The sequence below is a fragment of the Geotrypetes seraphini genome, chromosome 6 (assembly GCF_902459505.1).
Source record: "Geotrypetes seraphini chromosome 6, aGeoSer1.1, whole genome shotgun sequence".
Taxonomy (NCBI): Eukaryota; Metazoa; Chordata; class Amphibia; order Gymnophiona; family Dermophiidae; genus Geotrypetes; species Geotrypetes seraphini.
The window spans coordinates 126,221,642-126,246,591 of NC_047089.1; the positions used below are offsets into that span (position 1 = coordinate 126,221,642).

At 41.8% G+C, this 24,950-nt stretch overlaps 1 protein-coding gene across 1 annotated transcript in view; it reads right to left on the minus strand.

The window, feature by feature from the left end:
• Positions 1 to 24,950, minus strand: part of PCCA (propionyl-CoA carboxylase subunit alpha) — a 937,632-nt gene that overhangs the window by 216,387 nt on the left and 696,295 nt on the right. Inside the window, exon 21 of the mRNA XM_033947881.1 lies at positions 19,202 to 19,255. Within this exon, the coding sequence (XP_033803772.1) occupies positions 19,202 to 19,255 (54 nt within the window). The remainder of the gene's footprint in view (positions 1 to 19,201; positions 19,256 to 24,950) is intronic.

A 24,950-nucleotide genomic window follows, 5' to 3' on the forward strand; every position in this document is an offset into this window, starting at 1 on the left:
GGCATCAAACCTTATCACTAGGACTTAGGTCTGAGTACACTCACCAGAGGCTATAGCTACCAATAGTTTAACATAGAGTGCCAGCTCCACACAAGCCTACTTGCTTCTTGGCTACCAGCATAGGCAAACAAACCACCAATCTCTCTGCCAAAACTTTAGTATCCAGCTTTAAATGGGATGCAACAAATCCTTGCCAGGTTAGGAATTAGAGAAATAAGAGCAGAGTTAGCAGCAGCAGGGAAGACTCTCTCTCTAAATCTGCTTCATAATACGCCTTCAAAGGTCCACAAAGATATAGCTGCAACATTTTATAGTATTCTGAACTGTGACCATCTGTCTCAGGTGCTTCATATAAAGGCACCTCCTTAATGTTTTTTGATATCCCCAGCTTAAATAGAGGCAATGAGACATGCCACCATTTCAGGGGACAATAGAGGCAATTGTGCAGCCTCCAAATAAGGAATAATACCTTACTCTCTGTTCAGCTTTTTTTCTATGGGTGTTTTAGCAGTATACTGTAACAAAATGGAATTATCCAAGTGAAAGGAGCTGAACTCACAATATTCATTTTTGAAAACCTTGATCTTTGTATAGATTTTTGAAAATTTCGATCTTTGTATAGATAAGCTGCAAAAGTACCATCTCCTACCATCCCTACCCTGATGGCCCAAATCTAAATGAAGTCACACAAAAGTTATCATCAGACATTTCTATGGGACATATTTTAGCACTTAAAACTTGGGCAAAAGAGGATCAATCTCTTAAAATATAATCAGTATGTGACCAGGTTTCATGGACATGGGATGAATGAGTATAATTATGCTCTAGCAGGTATAGTACCTGCCAAGGATCAATTAAGTTTATTTTCGTACTTAAACATGGCAGGCCCCTAGACACTCTCAGAACACCTCTTCCAACTGTTGCTCTGTTCAGTTCAGTGTGTCCCAAATTCTAAAGAGCAAAGGTGAACCAGGGGAGCGAGCACAGATGTTAGGTACATACACACTCACCAGCAGCAATTTCCTACCCCCCCAATTTGTACATGCAAAGAAAGATATCTATCTTTCACTTCCACATGTATGCTTTACATTTTATATGATCTAGATTTATGAAAATTTCAAGTTTATTAAAATTTGATATACTGCATATATATTTTCTAAGTGGTGTACATAATTAAAAAGGCTAAAAATATAAAATTTCTTGGGTAATCATGATGACAAAGACATACAAACATATTTAAAGGAGGCGGCGGGGGAAGAAATACAATATTTGATAGGAAAGAAAGACAACGAAAGGAAAAAACAAGAGGGGTGGGGGGAGTTAGAGTCCTTTCATGTAGTAAATCCTTAGGGCAATATTAGCAATCAAAAGCATCCTTGAACAGAAATGTTTTTAAGTTTGATTTAAATTTAGAAAGAGAGAAATCTTCACGGAGATGTGATGGCATATTGTTCCACAGTGCTGGAGCAGTAACAGAAAAGATTGATTTTCTGGCCATATCACATATGTCGGGTTGATGGGATCTCTAGTAAATTATGATTGCTGGAACATAATGATCATGAGGGAATATACAGAGTAAGATATCTATTAATGAATCCCAGGGATTGCGTCATTTTTGTTTTAAAAGTTAAAAGAAGAATTTTATAAGTCAGTTGATACGATATGGGTAACCAGTATACCTTAATTAATAGAGGGGTAACGTGATCAAATTTTTTTTGCTTTGAATAGAAGTTTGACAGCAGTATTCTGAATTAATTGTAGTCTTCTGAGTTCTTTCTGGGTAATGCCCTGATATAGGGCATTGCAATAATCCAGTTGTGACATGACTAGAGAGTGTATAAGGATATTTAAAGAAGGGTTGTCAAGGAGATTGGAGATAGAACAGATCATACGAAGTCTTATGAAAACATTTTTGAACTATTGTACTAATTTTTTTCTCTTAATTTATATTCAGCATATCCTACAATTCTATGTGGATTACAAATTATTCAGGTACTCAAGCATTTTTCCCTAACTGTCCCAGTGGGCTCCCACTCTATCTAATGTACCTGGGGCAATGGGGATTAAGTGAGATGCCCAGGGTCACAAGGAGCAGTGCGGGATTCGAACCCATAACCTTAGGGTGTCGAGGCTGTAGCTCTAACCATTCCCAGTAACCAGATTGTGGTCACTGTCTCTAGCACTTCAGAATTCAGACAGATAAGGGAAGCTAGACTTTCTGACTTATTACAAAGGAAAGGCAATAATATTCCCTTTCCTGTCCCTTGTGGAAACATGAACTCTCTAGCGCAGCTTAGTAAAAGGAGCCCCTAGTCTGTTAGCCTCCCTAATTTATGATAATATTTCAGCATCTGTCTGTTCATCCTGGTCAGGCAGACAGTAGCAAACCAACAGACTTATGTTCAATCAATTTATTGATCACAAACCCGGCGTGGCCATATTTTACCCTCAGGTTGCATCAGGGGTAAAAGCTATAAAATCAAAATAAGACAATACCTATCAAATAAAATCATAAATAATAAAGCTAATGAATTAAACTTGTATCAGTGTCATATATTTAAAAAAAACAAGAAAAAGTGATAACAATATTATATTATAAACAGAAATCAAAGAAATTCATACAAAGTAACTTGTGCACAATTGATATGATATCATCAATATGTGATTAAAAGCTGCATGCAATTGTTTGATACCGGTGTCATTATATCCAAATACTGCATGCCAGTGGCGTACCAAGGGGGGGCGGGAGGGGGGGGGGGGCGGTGCGCCCCGGGTGCCAGCCCTGAGGGGGTGCTCCCGGCCTTGCCGTTCAGTTCCCCCCCACCCCTGAAGGACCGCTCGCCCCACTGACCTCCCTGCACCACCTGTGAAGCAGCCCGCAGCAGGATCGCGACGTCAGCGATCCCTGAGCTGCTTGGGCGCTGCTTCCTGCGCCGCGGTCCCGCCCCTCCTCTGACGTCAGAGGAGGGGCGGGACCGCGGCGCAGGAAGCAGCGCAGGGATCGCTGATGTCGCAATCGTGCTGCGGCTGCTTCATAGGTGGTGCGGGGAGGCCAGGGGGGCGAGCGGTCCTTCGGAGTGGGTCGGGGCATCAGGCTTTCAGGGTGGGGCGGGCGGGCAGGCAGGCAGGCTTTCAAGGGGGAGGGGGGTGACAGGCAGGCAGGCAGGCCTTCAAGGGGGGACAGGCCTTCAAGGGGGGGATAGGCCTTCGGGGGGGGGGGGGGTGCAGGCCTTCAAGGGGGAGGGACAGGCCTTCAAGGGGGGGCAGGCAGGCTTTCAAGGGGGGGACAGGCCTACAAGGGGGTGGGACAGGCCTACAAGGGGGTGGGACAGTCCTTCAAGGGGGGGACAGGCCTTCGGAGGGGGTGCAGACCTTCGGGGGGGGGGCAGGCCTTCGGGGGGGGTGCAGGCCTACAAGGGGGTGGGACAGGCCTTCAAGGGGTGGACAGGCCTACAAAGGGGTGGGACAGGCCTTCAAGGGGGGACAGGCCTTCAAGGGGGGACAGGCCTTCGGGGGGGTGTAGGCCTTCGGGGGGGGTGCAGACCTTCAAGGGGGTGCAAGCCTTCAAGGGGGGTGCAGGCCTTCAAGGGGGGTGCAGGCTGTCGGGGGGGTGCAGGCCTTTGGGAAGGGTGCAGGCCTTGGGGGGGGTGCAGGCCTTCAAGGGGGTGCAGGCCTTCAAGGGGGGGACAGGCAGGCAGGCCTTCAAGGGGGGACAGGCCTACAAGGAGGGAGGACAAGCTACAAGGGGGTGGGACAGGCCTTCAAGGGAGGACAGGCCTTCAGGGGGAGTGCAGGCCTTCGGGGGAGTGCAGACCTTCAAGGGGGTGCAGGCCTTCAAGAGGGGGACAGGCAGGCAGGCCTCAAGGGGGGGGACAGGCCTACAAGGGGGGGACAGGCCTTCAAGGGGGGGACAGGCCTACAAGGGGGGGACAGGCCTTCAAGGGGGGTGCAGGCCTTCAAGGGGGGTGCAGGCCTTCAAGGGGGGACAGGCAGACCTTTAAGGGGGGACAGGCCTTTGGGGGGACCCTGGTTTAGAAGTACACGGAGGGAAGGGGGTGTTCAAAGAGACGTGCATATGCCAAACTTTGGGGGGGGGGGAAGAAATAATGGGTCTGAAAATAGAGGAGAGGGAGAGAGATGATGGACCATGGGATTTAGGGAGGGAAGGAACAGAAAGGGAGAGAAATTGGACACAAGGGAAGGTGTGGAGGAGGGATAGAGATACTGGATAGGAGGGTAATTAGGAAAAGAAAGGGAGAGATGGTGGACTCTGGGGTGGTGGGGAAGGAGGAAGAGATGCCAGATGAAAGGGTAGTTAAGAAAAGGTGGATCTGTGGAGGGAGATGAAAAAAAGGAAAGATACCAGACTTCCTGGGAAGGGAAGGGAAATGGAAAGGGAGGACAGAGTTGGCAGATGGATGGTTAGCATGCAGAAAGAAGGAGACCCTGGCAAGCAAGTTATCAGAAGAAAACCAGAGCCTTGGACCAACAAGATTTGAAATATAACCAGACAACCAAAGGTAGAAAAATTAATTTTATTTTCTGTTTTGTGATTATAATATGTCAGATTTGAAATGTGTATCCTGCCAGAGCTGGTGTTGGACTGCAAACGAGAGCTAGGATTTAACAGAGAGAGGAAAAGTCCTTTTTGTTTTTTTATTTTATTTACATCACAGCGCCAGTGTGGTTAGGAGAAGCCAAAGGGGGTGAAAAAGCTTTAAAACCCACCAGGAGTTTTGAAAAAAATCACCCAACTGAGCAGGAAAATCGAATTGAAAAACCAATTCAATAGGCTGAATTGAATTGAAATTTTTTTTCCTGAATCTGGCAGCATTAGTTTGCGCTACTGTCTTAGACTTTAGGACCTGGGATTGGGGAGAGATGGCATCCTCAGTACTTTATAATGCAAGTGAAACGAGGATTTGGTCAGACTTTTGAAGGGTCTGCAGAAAAAAAATATTGTATAGGCCGGGGACATGAGACAGCAGGAAATGGGAACTTTTCTTCCTTCTATTTTTGTGAATGGAAAGGCTGAGGATGTCAGAGAGGTCAGTTAAAATATGTGCTTTATAAGAAAATATAATAATGTGTTTTATAAAGTTTATAGCTAGCTGGCCTACCCAGTGAGGTGTTCCTAGTGGTGGTGGTGGCAGCGTGTCAATGTGTTGAGAGGAAGAGGTGGTCTGGGAAATTCTGCTGAGCAAATTCCGAGCCCATTTCCACCCCCCAGTTAGTCCACTCCACTCAACTGATTCACACACTGAGTGGGTCTTTGGGTGTTGTGTTGGGATCTCTTCCAGTGGTTTATCAGTATCTCCTTCTGGTCCAAGGAAGGAAACTTTGTTATCCTTAGCATTGACCTACAGAATATGTTTGTAACAGCGCTGCTTGTGTGGCATTAGGCTATGTAGTGATCGAAAGAAAAAAATAGACCTTTGCACATTTTTGCACTATATGGTGGGTGTATGAGGAGATTCACATTTCCTGCACAGCTAAGTCCATGTGAAGTTACCTTGTGCTGTATTTGACATCTAGCAAGGTCTCTGTTTGAAAGGAAAGATCTAAACTTAAAAATGAAGTGGCCAGAAGTTATGGTAAAAGCAGATAGTGTAGCTGGTTTTAAGAAAGATTTGGACAAATTCCTGGAGGAAAAGTCCATAATCTGTTATTAAGACATGGGGGAAGTGTCTGCTTGCCCTGGATCGGTAGCATGGAATATTGCTACTCTTTGGGTTTTGACCAGGTATTAGTGTCCTGGATTGGCTACCATGAGAATGGGCTACTGGGCATGATGGACCATTGGTCTGACCCAGTTAGGCTATTCTTATGTTATGTTCTCATCTCTAGGGGCCTTTGTTTTCACTTCTTATTTTAATGTATTTTTTTTCTGGGAACTTATCAGTGTTTTTTATAATGGGAACAAAAATGGAAGAGAATTAATGTGTGTGGGATGAGGGGGTAACTAATTTCTTCAGCTAAATAATTCAATCCACTTCAAACAGACATAGGAGAACTCACGCACCATTCACACACCCTCCAACCAAAAACGTCAAAAGAAAAAACTGTTCGACAATCTCCTAGCCATTCGAGCTGCAATATTCGACCCCCAACTCTACAACCTATTGACCTCGACCACGGACTACAAAACCTTCAAAAAGAAATAAAAACCCTTCTTTTCAAAAAACACATAAAACCGAACTAACACAATCAGAACTGTCCCAAGCATTACCTGCAACTACTCCATATGTACTTCTGATGTCATGACAATTCAGACATAATTTATGTTATGTTATGTTTGGAATATAAGAAAATTTTCACTGCCTGTTTCTATTCTGATCATTTATTCCGTTTCATGGTCATTACAAAAAATATTTTTTTACATGGGGGGGGGGTGTCAAAAAATGATGGGCCCCGGGTGCCACATATCCTAGGTACGCCACTGCCGCATGCATAAGTTTCTTTGCATGGATTTCTTTGATTTCTGTTTGTAATGTAAAACAGGTGAATCTCTTTCCACTGAAGATGATGCATTAGGGTGACCAAAAAATTAATTAACATATTTCATTTGTCTATAAGGCTAATTTTATTCCTTAATATAAAAATAAAACACACACAAACTTTTACTTAAAACAAACAAAATTTAGGGGTCACCCCACCTTGCTGGTTTTTAAAACTAAGCTTAACAGTATATTGTAATTCTTGTGTACTCAACAAATAATCAACAGTCTATGACATAAGAGCCTCCTTTGATACAAAAGGAAACTTCTTTCGATGACTGGCCATGAGCCAAAGAACAAATTGCTTCTGTTCTTAATCTTTTGTCAAAGTATCGCTGTATTTTTCAATGAGGCAGAAACATTAATAGTCAGTTTGGATGGCCAGTTCCAAAGTTCCTTGAAAACTGGATTGTCGATCCACTCTGTAGGATATTTCTTCAGTAATGTTTTCACTTTTGTTGATCCTCCTTCAATCAAGAGATCAAAAAATGACTGTGTTACAAGATTTTTACATTTTCTGTTTCATCTGTATGCATGAGACCGTAGAATGTCTGGCAATGGTGGATGCTATAAGTTTTGCACTATTCGTAGCTTTGTTTCTGGTGCGATTCTGTCATCAAAAAAGGCAATTACTGCTAGGTGATCGGACAGAAACCACTGATATCTGGAAATGGCTGAGAGTGCCTTGTTTGCAACAGTTTTATTCATGTGATTTCTTCAACTGCCTAACACAAGAGTCTATGTGCTATGTCAATATCCTGGCTTGATCTCATACTGCCATTGCTGACTCGCATGTCAACTTATAGCTTTCTGGTAATGGTTTTCCTTCCTCATAGTGATGAAAACTGACCAGTCGAAGAACATCCAGCCCACGTGCAATCATAAGAACATAAGAATTGCCACTGCTGGGTCAGACCAGTGGTCCATCGTGCCCAGCAGTCCGCTCCTGCGGTGGCCCCTAGGTCAAAGCAGTTGACAGCTGACAGACTGACTTTCCAAGGAGCCAGTTTTCGGGTGCAAACTAGATGATGCCATGCAAACTAATTATGCACAATCACGAACAAACACAATACAAAAGCAAAAAGTGCATCAGTAAATATTGTCTAATCAAGCTGAGATTTGACACGAGTAAGACATACCAAGTGAACAAAAATAAGCCCTGATTTGACAAGGTTGATTTTTTGTATACTACTGTGGACCACCTTAACGATGCATGTATCAAGTGAGTTCTAGTCAATGCCAATGCTCAGTGTCAAGCTGGTGTCCTGGATCAATGCATCAAAGTATTCTTGAGCTGGGCTGAGGCAGACTTAGGAGCCGTCAATGCCTGGGTAGACTGTATCTGCAGTAGCCCTGTTAGCTCTTGTCTGAGCACTGCCTTGATTTCCTCCTGTAGTGTTGATGCTGGCACTGAAAGCGACAATGATATGGAAGCAGTTTGCTATACCAACTGATGAAGTGTAAGAGATCTTGATGTCAAGGTACACCTGTGTGGATACGCCAGCTGTACAGATGCATGATGTTCCCAATGCGATGTCGGTATGGGCAATGCAAATGCCAGTGTTGAAATCTCAGAAGTTGAGCTTTGGGTTCTGAATCTCCAGCCATGCTCAATGTTGCAGACTCAGTACCAAAACGTTTTTGAAATTGAAGTTTGTGGGCTTTCAGTGACCTTCTGCATATGGGAACAGAGGACACAGTTAATGTCCCGATGTGTGGATCAGAGCCTGAGATAGTCTTACTGCATCAAGAGCATTTTTTGCAGCTGCTCAATACTGCATGGAGGGGAAAATGGCCAAAGTGAAGTCAAAGGGCTCAATGGTCTAGGAAGCTCGAGTAAAATAGAATTTGAAAAATATTTATGCTCCCAAGAAGGAAAGAGGGCTTGAAGTGGCCTGAAGACCCAAAAATGCAAAGTTGGAAAAAAATGATGGGAAGTCACCAAAAATTGAAAAAGTTTGACACTGAGAAATTGAAGACACAGCTTCTCAGCTTTACAGAAAATAAAGTACTGCAGGTCCTGCAAGCTGACATCAGGTGGCAAGGCACAGGCACCAACATGCACGTGGTACTTGCAGTTCAATTTTAAAGGTACTTGCCTTCAATTTTAAAGTGACAGTATACTTGGTATCTGTCTATACTGGATTCTGTAGATGACATCACCCACATGTGAGAATATACCTGCTAGTCCTTGGAGAAGAAAAGTTTTGGTGACAGAGAAACAAATGTGCTTAGCACTGCTGTCTGTACAAGCAAGTTCAGAAGGCCACCAGGGGGAGGTTGAATATGATTAACATCAGTGTTCTCCCTAGGGCCTTTTAGCCGGGCGCTCCGCCCGGCTAATTTAGATGACCGCCCGGCTATCATTCGATGTGAATTCTGCTGCTACCGCCGCTGCTCAACATTAAAAAAAAACAAAAAACCACGGCTTGAAGAACTTATGCTCCGGGGCTCTAACGTGTGTGTGCCGGCTTCCCTTCTCTTCCCTCCGAAACTGGAAGTTATGTTGGAGGGGGGAGGGGGAGAAGAGAAGAGAAGGGAAGCCGGCACGCACATGTTAGAGCCCTGGAGCATGTGTCTGCTAAGGGCTAAGGCGGGAGACAGGTCAGTGAAGCTTACAATTTTCTGTTCTTGTTGCTGGGTCCTGTCTACTTTCTGTTTCCGCGAAGGCAGGACCTGGCAGCATTTCTCCCAATAGGTCGATCGTGATCTTAGGCCGGTCAGCCTTCCTCTCCCCGACGTCAATTCTGCCGTCGGAGAGGAAGTTCTGGCCAGCCAATCGCTGCCTGGCTGGGCCAGAACTTCCTCTCCAACAGTAGAATTGACGTCAGGAAGAGGAATGCTGGTCGGCCCGAAGCAGGGAGAGCTTGGGGTGGCAGCGACGGCGGCTTAGGGGCCTGTTAGCCAATGGCGGCGGCCGTTTGGGGGCCTGTTCCCCGATGGCAGTGGCAGTGGCTTGGGGGAGGGCAGGGAGAAAGAAAGAAAGAGGGCAGGCAGGGAGACAGAAGGAAAGAAGAGAAACAGAAAAAAAGAAAGGGGGCATGAAGAGAGAAAGAAAGAAAGGGCAGGGAGAGAGGAAGAAAAAGTTGGGGGAGGGAATGAGGTCTGGAGGAGAGGAAGCATACAGGCTGAAAGAAGGGAAGAAAGACTGGATGCACAGTCGGAAGAAGAAAGTGCAACCAGAGACTCATGAAATCATCAGACAACAAGGTAGGAAAAATGATTTTATTTTAAATTTAGTAATTAAAATGTGTCTGAATTTATATCTACTGTCTATATTTTACACTATGGTCCCCTTTTACTAAACTGCAATAGTGGTTTTTAGCGCAGGGAGCCTATGAGTGTCGAGAGCAGCGCTGGGCATTTAGCGCAGCTCCCTGCGCTAAAAACTGCTATCGTGGTTTAGTAAAAAGGGAGGGGGGTATTTGTCTATTTTTGTATGGTTTTTACTGAGGTGACAGTGCATAGAGTCAACTGCTTTGACCTCTTTGAAAACCCCCCAGAATAAGAATGATAATTAACATTTTCTATGCATACAGTGTGCTTTATATTTTTTTAAAATTTTATTGTTGGTAGATCATTTTGACTTGGTCGTTTTAAAAGTAGCTCGCAAGCCCGAAAGTGTGGGCACCCCTGCTCTAGAACATCGCTTCTTAATTTTATCAAGTGGTGCAGTGAGGGGCCAGCACTTTACATCTTATCACCTCATTCTTTCTTTTTTCTCCTCATGTACAGCACGGTTCTCTATTCTAAGCAGTTCTGGCACTAACAATATTACGGGTGCCTTATGCTACTTTCACTACCACTTGCAGTCAGGTTCGGCATTTTATCATGGTTTTGTTTTTTTATTTAGTTTTTCACCAGTATTTTCATTTATTTATTAGAGCAGCCTTTTTTAACAGCCCGATGCTCCTCCCCTATCAGTGTGCATCCAATCCACTGCTGACACTTTTTTGCCGCCTCTTTCAATGAATCAAATATCATAGCCCCACTGTCGCGTGTTCACATTTATTCTGCTTACGAGTTTATCTCATCAGTGCAGAGACCTTTTCGGTAAGTCCATTTTACTCTCCCTTTTTTACTTTCCCGAGTGCTGTGGTTTTATTCTTTGGTTTTAATAGAAGCTAATTTGAACAATAATTTAGATCTTTCCCAGGTTTCACTTTTCATCTACCCAGTCGGCTTGTCTTTAAGCTACTATCGGCTTATATTTTCAAGAAACACTCTGTATCTTGAGATCTCTCCAAGTTTTCCGCAAGCATCTGAAAACCTGGCTTTTCTCAAAAATGTAAGTTTCCCTCCAAATTAGGAATCAAGAAAACTCTTATCTTGGCATCCCAAGTCCTCTAAATTTTCTTCACACTTCTACCTCTAACCCTCTGTTGTAGTTCCTTCCTATTTCTTCTACTGTAAACCGCGCCAAGCTCTACGAACGTGGAGATGATACGGTATACAAACCTAAGAATTAGATTAGATTATTATCAGCTGTTCATTTCCCATACGTTTACTTTTGCCCTGTTTAGGTCTATATAGTCTAGGCATACTGTTTGTAACCAGCCATCATTTTAAGTATGTATATGCCCTATTTTAGGGGGTGGGGGTTAAGTTCTTTTAGCATGTTATTTCATTAATTCTGAGTTTGGTGTTACAATATATTGTTCTTGGTTTTTAGTTTACACATTATTTATTCTTTTCAATTTTACTCAAAAGTATAAATAGGTATCCATATTTCCATTCAAGTTTCATCACGGTGCTCTGGTTTTGGCTCCAATATTTATCACTTCCGTCCACCAAGTCTAGCTATCCGTTACCGTCTCATATTTTAAAGACTCACTCGTAATAATTAGCAGTGATCCACACGTCTCTTCATAATGGACATGTCCGATTTTAGCATTTGAATCTTAGTACTATGGGTTTGGTCTTTTCTGGTTTCCTTTCTTTTTTTTTTTTTTTTAATTTTATTTTAGAAATTTTTACATTATTTAACAAGCATATCATCTTGTACAGAAAGTGTAATTAAGAAAACATAATATTAAACGTAACATAACATAAAAATTACTTTCTATTTAAAAAAAGAAAATAATTCTCAACTTAATCACACACTAGTCCTCAAAATTAGGATCCAAGACTTAAGAAACGGAGTGATTTAAAGGTATAAAATAACAACCAAACGAAATCACATTATCTGATACTGAAAAGGAGCTAATTATTCCTTGGACTCTGATTTTTCTTCATTCCCAAGGCGCTTCGTGGAGAGGAAGACTGTCAAATGAGCTGGTTCAAAAAACACATATTTCAAAGTACTACACATTTACAAGGATATCTAAGGAAAAATAAACCCCCAATCTGGGTCACACCAGGTTTCAACATTAGAAATTCCCTTCTTCTCTTTTGAGTCTCTCTAGAGACATCCGGAAAATTTTGAATATGGAAGCCCAGGAAGTCTCTGGTTCTATTTTTAAAGAAAAGTTTAAGGATCCAGTCTTTATCTGGAGCCAGAACTACAGTCAGCAAGAGAGTGGCTGAAATAGCCACTTCCCTGTCCGACTGTTCTAATAAAGCGGAAACATCCAGAGAACTTTCCTGGGATTTTCCAATTACATCTTTCTTCTGAACATCCTGAGTCTTTATAGGTAAATAATATACTCTTGTCAATGGTGGTAATGAGTTCTCAGGAATTTTAAGTATTTCCAGAAAGTAACGCTTTATCATGTCTCTTGGGGAAATTGATGAGACCTTTGGAAAATTAATTAGACGTAAATTATTAATCCGGGAATTGTTTTCAAGTACTTCCAATTTTCTCCTCATTATCAAGTTATCTTTTACCAATAAGGCATGATTACTTTTTATCATTTTTATGTCCTTCTTATCTTCTTGGGTATCAAATTTCAATATTTCTATATCGTCTTTCAAATTCTTAATAACTTCTTTCTGGTTTTTAAGTTCTTTATCCAAATTTTTAATTTGAGGAGTCAGAGAATTACCCAAAGCCACAACTAACTCCCAGAGCGAGTCTAAAGTGACTTCTGGGGGCTTTACAGGAACAAAAGGAATTGTTAGTGTAGTTAAAGATAGTTCAGATGTCTGGTCTACCTCTTCAGTGCCCTGTTCCTCCATAGCACGAGTTGTCCCAGTCGCTGGTTTCTCCAGAGGGAGCGAGTCCCTCTGAGTTGTCTCCTGCAGCAAGCCATCCGACATACTGGCCTCTCGAGAGGAGAACACTGTCTCTTCTGACGTGCTCTCCTCTCGCGGTGAGCTAGCTCCTAGCGGCAACGGCTGGAGGGGAGGCGTCCTGACGTCGGGGCTCAGTGTCACGTCTAGCCCGTGGGATATCGTCGAAGCACTCCTCTCTGCCGACGCTTCCAGCGGGCAATTCCCCGAACCGGCTTGCTCGTTTTGAAGGTGTCTAAAGATATCTTCGATTGTGGAAACGGTGGGTCCTGAGCGCTGGGAGGCACTACCAACACTCTTACCCCTTCTTTTCGGCATTTTTCAAAAGGTAAGGAAGTCACTCTCAGGCGTCCTTCCAGCATCAGACAGTAGCAGCCATCTTGGATCCTGGTTTCCTTTCTATAGTCTGTTTTTCGTCTGGAGTCTTGAGTTTAGAATTACATTTTATGACATATTTTTGTGGTTATAATTATATGACATGTCTAAATCGGTCAAGTTATCCATTCTTTTTATTATTTTTTGTCCCCTCATAAAGTGGCAGACCGCCCCAGGTGCCAGCCCTAGGGGGGTACACAGCCGGCTGGATCCAGAACCTTCCGAGCTGCTCTAAATGGCACCTGCACCTCAGCGCGGCTGCTGTACTTATTCCGAAGCAGAGTCAGCAGCCGCCCTGAAGTGCAGGAAGGTCCCGCGATGACTGCATTTGCCGCCTCTGCCTCCGGAAGACGTAAGTGACGTTGGAAGGCGTGGACTAGCAGCTGCAGTCATTGTGGAACCTTGCTGAAACTCCCTGCGTCTGCTGGCCCACCCCCTCCAACGTCACTTCCAGAGGCAGAGGCAACAGAAGCAGTCAATATGGGACCTTGCTGGTTTGGAGGGAGAGAGGAGCATAGAAGAGTGGTGGAGGGAGAAAAAGGGGGTCAGGATGGTATGGAAGGGTGGTGGAGGGAGAGAAAGGGGGCAGATGCTGATGGAATTGGTGTGTAGGGAAAGGAGAGAGTGAAATGCCAGACCATGGGGGTGTGGGAGAGGGAAGAGAAGAAGAGGAGAGAGATGCCAGACCATTGAAGGAGGGAAGGGAAGAAGATGGATGCCAGACTAATAGGGGTGAAGGGAGAGATGGAAGGGGAATACAAGGAGAGAAGATGCCATATAGAAGGGGCAGAGAGAGGGTAGACAATGGATGAAAGGAAGAGAGTGACAAGACTATGAGGAAAGCAGAAACCAGAGAAGACAATGTAGAAAAAATTATATTTATTTTTTTTTTTTGCTTTAGGGGAGATGCATCGCTGTTTCTGTGGTGTTGCATTGTATGCAGAGTCCAGCTTCTTGGTGGTTCAATTTAACCTTTGTCTACATTTTTCTATTTTATCCCCCCTTTTACAAAACCGTAGAGCTTTTTTTTAGCACCAGCCATGGTGGTAATTGCTCAGAATTCTATGAGAGTCTGAGCTGTTACCACCATGGCTAAAAACCACATTACAGTTTTGTAAAAGGGAGAGGGATTAGTTTGTGATTACATATTCCATACTAGGCAAAGGTGTTTTCTGTGTTCAAAAGACATGGTTTTCAGTTAGGATTGACTGTGTAGGATTGATCTGTACTAGTCTGGCTTGTTTAGTTTTACAATGGGTGTATTGATGTACTGCTCACTGCAATACACTCTTGTGTGATGTATGGATTGTTACTAAAAATCATGTTTTTCATACAGATGGGGAGGGGTGTCAAAAAATGATGGGCCTCAGGTGTCACATATGCTAGGTACGCCACTGCCTTCATAGTTTATATCTAATCCACAAGTCTGCTTTTAGGGCCTACAGGGCATGTATCCCTCTGATTCATGACAATTTCACTTCTCATGTTATCTTATCCATTCTTTTTATTATACAACTGCCCAGATAAGCATCATTCTTTGACGTGATTGGACCTTGAAAACTAAAGGCAACAGTGTTCTCCCCAGAAATTTTTTCCAGCCATGATAAACATTTGCTGCATTTAGTGTGCCACAAAAAACATTTGCTCCGTTTAGTGTGCCGGAGTTAAAAAACGTTTGAGAGAGGCTGCTCTATACCATTTGAAAGAGGGCAAATATCTAATTATTCACTTCTAGAATTGGATACTTCTTAAATTTAATAAAAATATTATAGAACAAGTGTCAAACCTTAAGAAAGGCTGCCATATTGAGCATTGGAAAATAACTAATAATAATTAACTAATATAAATAGTACACATTTAGGGCTCCTTTTACTAAGCTGTGATAGCGGTTTTACCGCGCGTTTAGCTTGCGCAGAATTGCCGCACATGCTAGACGCTAACGCCAGCATTGAGCTGGCGTTAGTTTTAGCAATTCTGCATGCGCTAAAAATGCTAATGCAGCTTAGTAAAAGGAGCCCTTAATTTTCCTTACCACCAAATTTCCCCATCACACCCCAGCCGGCTACTTCTTCATGCCACCCAGCTGGAAAAATTTCTGGGGAGAACACTACATGTTAAAATTATTAATTCAAGTTACATTTTTAACACCTTAATCATGTTAAAAACAAGTTAAATGTTCAACCCTAATAATAATAATAAAACAACACTAATAATAAAAAAAACCCAGCAATACATACAAACAGTCCATATATGCTGACTCAATTAACAAACAGGTCATCTCAGAGGCCAAAAGTAGTACATCCAGTCCAGTCAGCAACTCGAAGAACTTTCCTATCACGTGTGCTGCTGAAAGCGCCTGGAGATGACATTCTGTCCACAGAAAGAGAAGGCGGGCCTCCTTGAGCCAGAGAGGTGTTTTTGGTCCCTCCCTGGTGATACACAAAGGCTACTGCCATCACATTGTTGGAGAAGACTCTGACTGCTTGGCCCTCCAGAATCTTCTGGGAAACGCACCAGAGCCAGCCGCATGGTCCTCGGCTCCAGCTGGTTGATCAACCATTTCCTCTGGAAATGAGTCCAAGACCCCTGAATAGGATGATGATTGCAGTGGGCTCTCTAGCCCAGAAGGCTGGAATCTTGTCATCACCATGACCCAGGAGACAATCCGCAGTGTCACACCCCTACAGAGCATCTGAGAGAGAAGCCATCAAGACATGCTGGCCTGAGCCTCCAGAGTCCAGGGAAGACAGGTCTGTAATGCATCTTTGTGCAGAGCCCAGTGAGTAAGGCATGCTGGAGAGGACACATGCGTGCCCTCACACAAGGGACCACATCCAGCGTGGCTGCAATGGACCCTAGGACCTGCAGTTAGTCTCATGCCAACAGAGCTGGCTTCTCCAGAAGAGAAGACATTTGAGAACATAGCTTCTGTCTTCATGCCTCTGGAAGAGACATGCCTGCTACCGTGTTGAACAGAACACCCAGATATTCTAGAGACTGCATGGGAGTCAGACAGCTCTTTCTATAGTTCACAATCCAACCAAGGTCCTCCAGAACTTGGATCACCTGATCCACAGTGTGTTGACCCTCGGCCAATGAGGGAGCTCTGATGAGCCAGTCATCAAAGTAAGGATGTACTTTCAGACCCATTTTCCGTAAATAAGCTGCCACGACCACCATCACCTTGGTGAAGGTCCGGGAAGCCATGGCCAACCCAAATGGCAGAGTCGAGAACTGGTAATAATTTTCCAAAACATTAAACCATAAGTATTTGTGGTGGGCTAGCAATATTGGAATGTGCAAGTAAGCTTCTGTGAGATCCAGAGAGGTGAGGTATTCTCCTGGGTCCACTGCTGCAATTGCAGAGCGCATGGTCTCTATAAAGAAACGTGGAATCCTGAGAGCCACATTTATGTGCTGAAGATCCAGAATAGACCTCCAATCATCGGAGCCTTTTTTGGCACGATAAAGTATATGGAATCTCTACCTGAGTCCGAGAGGTCAGGCGGTACCAGCTCTATATCTTGATATCCAGGAAGCATTGTACAGTGCAGATGGCCCTGGCATTTTTTTTAAATGTGATTCTTCCTGTTGCCTCCCAAGCCAGTCACAGCTCAGGCACATTTTGTTATGAACTGTAGAGTAATGCTGTGGTTTTACTGCATGTTCATTGTTGAAAACATGCCATGGAGCTTTTGGAGCAGTAGTTTTTTAGGAGAGTTGTGTGCCAAGCTGGCTCTAATGCAAAGCTTTCAGCATAAGCTCCTTTAAGCCTTGATCTAACTCTGAGTCCTTGCTTTCCTACATCCCTAAGGACCAAAGTGCCTGCCTTCCAACATCCTCATCCTCTTCTTTCTCAAATATATAACCCTGCTTTTCCTCTTCCATGCCCAGCATCATTTCAAATGTTTCACCTTTGCTTCTCCTCCAATATCTGTCCCTTTCTCTCCTTGAAAGTATCGATCCCCTTCCAGTACCAGCCACCCCCCACGCACACATTAATAATAATAATAACAGTTTATATACTGCAATACCGTTAAGTTCTAAGCGGTTTACAATAGATTAAGCGAGGTACAAACTGATTGAATTTAAGAGGGAGGAAGAGGAGAGTTAATAGGACCGGAAATGCATTGTTGAGGAGAAAGAGATTAATAGAACAGAGGAATCACTATGGAGGAGAAAGAAGATGAGTGGATCAGTTGTCTAGATACTTTAGGAACAGTTGAGTTTTTAGACGTTTTCTGAATTCCTCATAAGTAGTGGGCGAAAGCAGTTGATCTAGATCTTTACCCCACAATGCTGCTTGATGTGAAAGAAGGTGTTCATGGTGTTTTTTCAATTTACAACCTCTAACTGGGGTGGGGGGGAATGAAATAGGAATGAGAGCTTCTCTTGTGTCTGTTGGCAGAGAAGGAGAAAAGGTCAATTATGTATTTAGGGGCAAGTCCGTTTAGCGCTTTAAAGCAGAAGCAGGCGAATTTAAACTTTATGCGTGCTTCCATCGGTAGCCAATGTAACTGCCAGTAGTAGGGTGATACATGATCGAATTTCTTTAGTCCGAAGATTAATCTGACATTAGCTCATTTCATTTCCACTACCCTCATTAAATCCCTTTGAATGTCTGGCTCCTCTAGTCCCAGAGCTTCCAGTATCAGAAACCTTCATTTCCAGTCTCCACATTAGCCCACTCCCAGTCCTCTAAGCATCAGCTGATTTTGAGTACCAATATTAAGCCTCGTACATTTTTTCGCTTTCTACTAAAGACAAAAAGTTGGGATGCTGCAGAGCAATACTGAAGGGGGGACTTCTTCTTGAGAAAGCCTTTGGATGAAACATGTCGGAGCTGACAGGCCCCTACCCGACATCTAAGAAGAACTATTGTACTATACTGCTCATGCAGAGCTAACGCATGTAGCTAAGTACAAAGTTTCTCTCTCTTTTTTAAATAATATTTACAAGTTATTTATTTGATAGTGAAAATATGTAGCACATATAGTGAACACAATGCACAAAAACAAGTCTGATGAGAATGAATTTGTCGCTTTGAGCATCTGAGCCTAAAAATTAATTGGCTGGCGGTCAGCATATTCTGAAGACTTAAAAAAAACCTTTTAATCTATTGAATACAGTAGAGTTTCAAGTTTCAAGTTTTATTTAAATTTGATGAATCGCTTATTACATACTAAGCGAGTAACAGTAAAATGTAAAATAGATCTAGAGTTCAATGTACAGCATTAAAAGGGGTTAAAAACAGACTGACAAAACAGACAGACTCGGATACATAGGGGAAAAGAAGAAAGAAAGGGAGACAGTTACAAAATTAATATTTTTCATAATTAAAAAGAAAGGAAAAAGCCAAATAAGGAAAGAACATCAGGAGCGGGATTAAGATTATTAAAAATGGATTATTTAAAGATTAAATACATCTCTAAAAAGAAAAGTTTTTAAATAATTTTTGAATCTGCTGAGATCTTTAGCTTCTCTTATATATAAAGGCAGGGCGTTCCAGGTTTGAGGGGCCATCACTGAATATATTTCGTGACGTCTGGTTCCAATAATTTTCAAAGAATGAACCATTAGCAACCCCTGAGTTGTGGATCGGAGAGAACGTGTCGTATTATTTGGGATTAGCAACCGATCTATAAATTGAGGTTCATTGGTAGATAGTGTTTTAAATACTAAAAGTAAAATTTTATAGGTTATACGTTGATTAATGGGAAGCCAATGTGAGTCAATGAAAAAGGGAGTTACATGATCAAATTTTTTTCCATTATGAATAATTTACAATATTACAAGTGCTGTTTTTTGTTTGACAGTTCATTTTGACACATACACTCTTCCAGTCCCAGTCCCCTGAATCAGCCCATTTCTACATGAACTAATTTTTAGTTCATGACTTCCCAAGTTTTCTTTCAGCAGCAGTATTAACTTTTGTGCCGTTCCAGTCCCTACAACAGCATCAGTCCCATTCAACCAGCCACCTCCTCTACAAAATAATTTTTTACATAGTGACAGGAGCATGTTCTTTCAGTTCTGCCACTGTGCACTACTTTTGTGGAATGGTGCCATCCCCACAGAATTTTTAAAGGATGAAAACAAGTACTGTTTCTTGTTAGATTGAATCTCAATACAACATAAAAATATTCCTCAATACTCACCACTGTTCCCAGAAACTGAATGCATAAGTTTCCAGCAGCATCTTGGGAAAAGCACTGTTAAAACAAACGTTTAAAGACTTTATAAGCCATTTACTAATGTAAAGTGATGCAACTTTACAACATTATTATCTGGAGGATATAAATTGTAAGAGGTATTCTTGAAAATATATGGTTACAATATATTTTAAAAAGTCCAAAGATGTTACCTGTAGCAGATGTTCTGCGAGGACAGCAAGCATATATTCTTACATGCGGGTGTCGTCATCCATGGAACCCAATAGGTACATTAACAAATGAACTGTCACTTTAAATCTTTAGGTAGTGGCTATACTATGTGTGTGCCCTTCATTAGACAAACAAACAACTGCTCAAGAACTAGCAGAACACTTAATTGACAAAGTAAAAAACATAAGAAATCAACCAATACTTAACACCCCTAACAAAGCCAGCTCCTCATCCCACAAATTCACTAAATTACCATTCTCAAAATGTTCTCGCTTTTCAATTCCCACACTAGCAGATATCAAACGCACAATCCAATCTCTGAACCCCAAGGGCTCAAAATCCGATATTATTCCCCCATTCATATTAAAAAGATACTTCCCTATATTTGGCTCTCTCATTCAAGTTTATTAGGTTTTAATATACCGACCATCGACGGACACCTGGCTGGTTTACAATGTTAAAAATGAAAGATTAAAAGTAAATTATTATTTTAAAAAACCGGGGGGGGGGGGGGGGGAAGTGTAAACATTAATTGCACAAACGTGAGCTTGAGGAAGAAAGGGAAAAGGAAAGTTGATAAATACATCGGTAAAAAGAAAACAATTTAAAAGGGAGGGAAGATGGGGAGAGGGTATAACATCAGGGGAGGGGATCGCTTCTTAAAAGCGGTTCGTATTCAATTTGCTGGCTGTTGGAGAAGAAATATTTAAAAGCTATGGTATGCGTCTTTGAATAAAAACATTTTTAGCTTAATCCTGAATTTGTCTAGAGAATTTTCAAGACAGAGTTGAAGTGGCATGGCGTTCCATAAAGTAGGAGCTACAACGGAGAAATTAGTTTTCCTAGTGTAATATAATTCTTTAATGGAAGGTATGGTCAGTAGATTCTGATCAGCTGATTTAAGAGTCCTGAAAGAGCAGAAAGGGATTATGAGTTCATCGAGGAAAAATGGAAGACGTGAAAGTTTGATTTTGAAGACCAGCATTAATGTTTTATAGATGATACGGTGCGTAATGGGTAGCCAGTGAGCTTCTTGCAGAAGAGGAGTGACATGATCGTATTTTCCTACTTTATAGATAAGTTTAATTGCCGTGTTTTGAATGAGCTGCAGACAATGTAATTCTTTTTGAGTGATTCCGTTATATAGAGAGTTACAGTAATCTAAATGAGAAATGACCAGTGAGTGAATGAGGGCTGTAATTGCATCAGTTTCGAGGACTGAGTTTAGGGAACGGATGAGCCGAAGTTTGTGGAAACAGGCTTTTACAACAGAGCTTATCTGGTTGTGAAAAGTTAAATCTTTGTCTAGAATAACTCCGAGCAATTTTATTTTTGATTCCATTTTTATCAGACACGATTTAATAGAGATTTGTCCATTTATTATTTCTCTTTGGGAAGAATATACCACAGGATTTATTGATGTTAAAGGAGAGTCTGTTTATGTGAAGCCAGTCACTGATTTTATCTAGTTTGGTGTTAATTTCTCGTATTTTGCTAATATTTAAAGAATCAATAGGGTGAAGGAGACGAATGTCATCTGCATAAGCAACGATAGTAAAGCCAATGGACTGAGCTAAAGTGAGAAGAGGAGAAAGAAAAATATTGAATAGTAAAGGAGAAATAATAGAGTCTTGAGGAACGCCGAAACTTTGAATAATGGGAGATGAAATTTTCTCTTTTGAGTAAACTTTGAAATTACGATCTTTGAAATAAGAAGTAAACCATGAAAGGGCTGAACCTGATACCAGTTTCTGAGACGGTCGATAAGGAGGTGGTGGTCAACAGTGTCAAAGGCTGCTGACAAGTCTAGAGAGATAAGAAGAACAGATTTTTGGTGATCATGGAAATAGTGTATAGTAGAGGCCTAGTAGAAATAATTCAGTGGAGTAGTTGGAGTGGAAGCCTGTTTGGTACGGATGTAGTGTGTTGGTTTTATCAAGAAATTCTGTGAGCTGATTAAGTATGATTTTTCCCGTTAATTTAGAGAGGAAAGGAAGGTTAGCAATGGTTTGCTGGCTGAGTGTTGTCTAGATTTTGGTTTTTTAGTTTTGGAAAGATTAGAGCATATTTCCAGGCTTTTAGAACAAGATTAGAAGTGAGACTTTTTGTTATTATTTCCAGTATGAATGGACCGAAGATAGGAAATAATTTTTTTAGAATTGAGGGAGGGATGCTTTCTGATGGGTTATTAGGAGCGGGTATTGATTGGAAGACTTTGAGAAGCTCTGGTAGTGAGGGAGGTTTAAAATTAGAAAAAGTGCTGAAAGGTAGTAGATTTATCTGATCTTAGGAATCCAGAGATTGTATGGGTATGGATTCACACAATGATTACCACAAGCCTTACCTCAAGTACACTGCCTAGAGATTGGAAACATGCAACAATTCATCCAAAAATCAAGGACTTTAAAGAAAAAAATAACAGGCAAATCCAATTACCAACTAATTGCAAACCTACCCTTCCAAGCAAAATTAACAGAAAAAATAATTTTAAATCAGGTCTCCGAATTCGTTGAAAAAAAATGAAATGTCTTACACCTGAACCAAACTGAATTTAGACATCATCACTCTACAGAACACTCTCTAATAGGACTCACGACGACAATTTTATACCACCTAGACCAACGAAAATCAGTTATTCTAATCTCATTGGACCTCTCATCCGCATTCAATCCTATTGACCAGAACCTTCTGCTTTAAAGATTAGGATTGATCGGGATTTCAGATCAGATACTTGATTGGTTCCATTCCTACTTCACAGCTTGCTTTTCAAAAGTTGTTATGGACAACATTTCATCCAACACTTTTTCCAGTGATAATGGGATCCCTCAAGGATCCATACTCTTACCACTCCTATTTAACATTTTCATGGCACCACTACTGATCCTTGGACAATCAATTGGCTTCACAACTTATGCATATGCAGATGACATACAACTCACCTATCTAGTAGACCCAAACAATCCTACTGACATTAAAATATTAATCAAAAATTAGAACAAATAAGTGAATGGTTAAATAACAATATGTTGACATTTAATATTAATAAAACAAAAAACATACTTTCCTTATAAGGAAGGTCAGACTTTAACTACACCAATTACTCTCAAATACAAACAGCGTCTTCCATAAAAATCTTAGGCATAATTCTGGATAGTAAACTATCTTACAATCGACAAATTATCGCCACAGTCCAACAATGTTTTCATACATTACGAATTATCCGTTTTCTAACAAGCTTTCTAGAACCCTCATCTCTCAATACAGTATACTAATACACTCTCTGATCATTGCAAAACTGGACTATTGCAATTCGCTATACATAGGAATTACACAGAAGGAATTAAGGAGACTCCAAATTATAGAAAAAAGAGCAATTAAACTCATAATGAAAGCAAAAAAATACGACCATGTGACACCATTACTGCTCAAAGCACACTGGCTTCCAATCTCCTAAAGAATCACCTATAAAATACTATTACTCACTTTTAAGTCTTTAGCAATCAATGGCCAAGAATTCATTAATAGACTTCTGATCCCTTATACTCCCTTAAGATCACTTTGGTTGCAATCTCAAAAACTATTAATGATTCCATCATTATGCCAAATAAATTATGATTCTATCCAATCTTCTATATTCTCTGTAACTGCCCCTTCACTCTGGAACTCTATCCCAATCTACATAAGAGAAGAACCTCTACTCGAACGTTTCAAGTCAAAACTGAAGTATTTTCTATTCAAAGACGCCTTTGAAATATGAAACTTTTTTTTCTAATGGACTACCTCAGACAGGACTCCCATTTCCTATTGTTCTATTCCTAACCGTTTTGCTGTCCTATTTATCCTTGTACGTTACTTAGGCCTAGATGCACTAAACCTTACGATCCCGTAACGACGATCGCAAAACCAGTTTTACTGGCTTGCGATAGTTCCCCGACCCCAACCCGATTCACTAAACTGTTTTCCTATCAATCTCCCATCCGATCCAATCTACCCATGAAAATGAGCAAAACCCAATGCAAAATAGCCAAGTGATTGATTCACTAACAATTGCTTAGCTTGAAGAAAAAGTCAGGAGGGAAGCCCACTCCATCCTACCATCGCCCGGCTTTCTGACAAACCCCCCCCCCAAAAAAAAAAAAAAAACCACCCCAAAATGGCAGAAGGGATGCTGACTCCCTCCTGCTGGCAAATACCTTTCTTATCCCCGAAAAACCCAGCCCACTCCCTCCTGCCACTGACCCCAGACCCTCACTCCCTAACCCCCTCCTCTGCTCAAAAAGCTGGGAGCAGGAGGATTATTTAGTCCCTTCTGCACTGTAGGCCTCCTGTGCTGCAATGCAGGCCTTAGGCTCTGCCCCTGTGGCGCCTGATCCAATCAGGGACTTGCTTAGCGTTGAGCCTAAGGAAGCCCCTGATTGGCCATTGCTTTGGCATCCAGTGATCACTGCATAGTACGGTTTAATATTAAGATGGGTATAGAGAGGGCTCATTCAAAAGCAAAGGCTCTAGACTTTTAAAAAAACTAACTTTGTTCGGATGGGGGATTACGTCAAGGAATTGTCTGGAAGGAGTGGAAATGCACTGGGCAAAATTGAAAGGAGTAATTGTAAGAATAACAAACCTTTTATGAGGCAAGTAAGTAAAAGTAAGAGGAAAAGAAGGCCGCTTTGGTTCTCAAAAATGGTAGCTGAGAAGGTAAGGAATAAGAGGTTAGCTTTCATAAAGTACAAAAGATCACAGAAAGAGAAAGTCAGGCAAAATATCTGGAACAGTTAAGAGAGGCTGGCTGTGTAGTCAGGAAAGCAAAGATGTAAATGAAAGAAAAAAAATAGCTGACACGGTAAAACAGGGACACAAGACTTTTTAAGATATATCAGTGGTAGAAAGAAGTGCAAAAGTGGCATTGTGAGACTCAAAGATGAAGGAGAGAAATATGTAGAAGCTGATAAAGAAAAGGCTGAATTGCTTAACAAATATTTCTGCTCTGTGTTCATGGTTGAAGCGCCGAGAGCAGGACCATAGAAGACAAACGTGAATAGGGATGGAGGAGTGGTAGACTCTGATCATTTTTCAAAGAGTTGTGTTCATGAGGAACTAGCTATAATAAAAGTAGGCAAAGCAATGAGGCCAGATAGTATACATCCGAGGGTGCTGAAGGAACTTAGGGAAGTTTTGGTGGCTCTGATGACTGACCTTTTCAATGAGTCTCTAGAGTCGGGAGTGGTTCTGGAGGATTAGAGAAGGGCAGATGTGGTCCGTCTCCACAAAAGTGGAAGTAAGGAAGAAGTAGGAAATTACAGGCTGGTAAGTCTGACTTCTGTGGTAAGCAAATTAATGGAAATGCTTTAAAACAGAGAATGGTGAAGTTTCTGGAATCCTGTGGATTACAGGACCGGAGGGAATATGGATTCACTAGACATAGGTCTTGTCAGACAAATCTGATCAATTTCTTTGGCTGAGTGACCAGAGAATTGGATAGAGGGAGTGTGCTAGATGTGGTGTATTTAGATTTTAGGAAAACCTT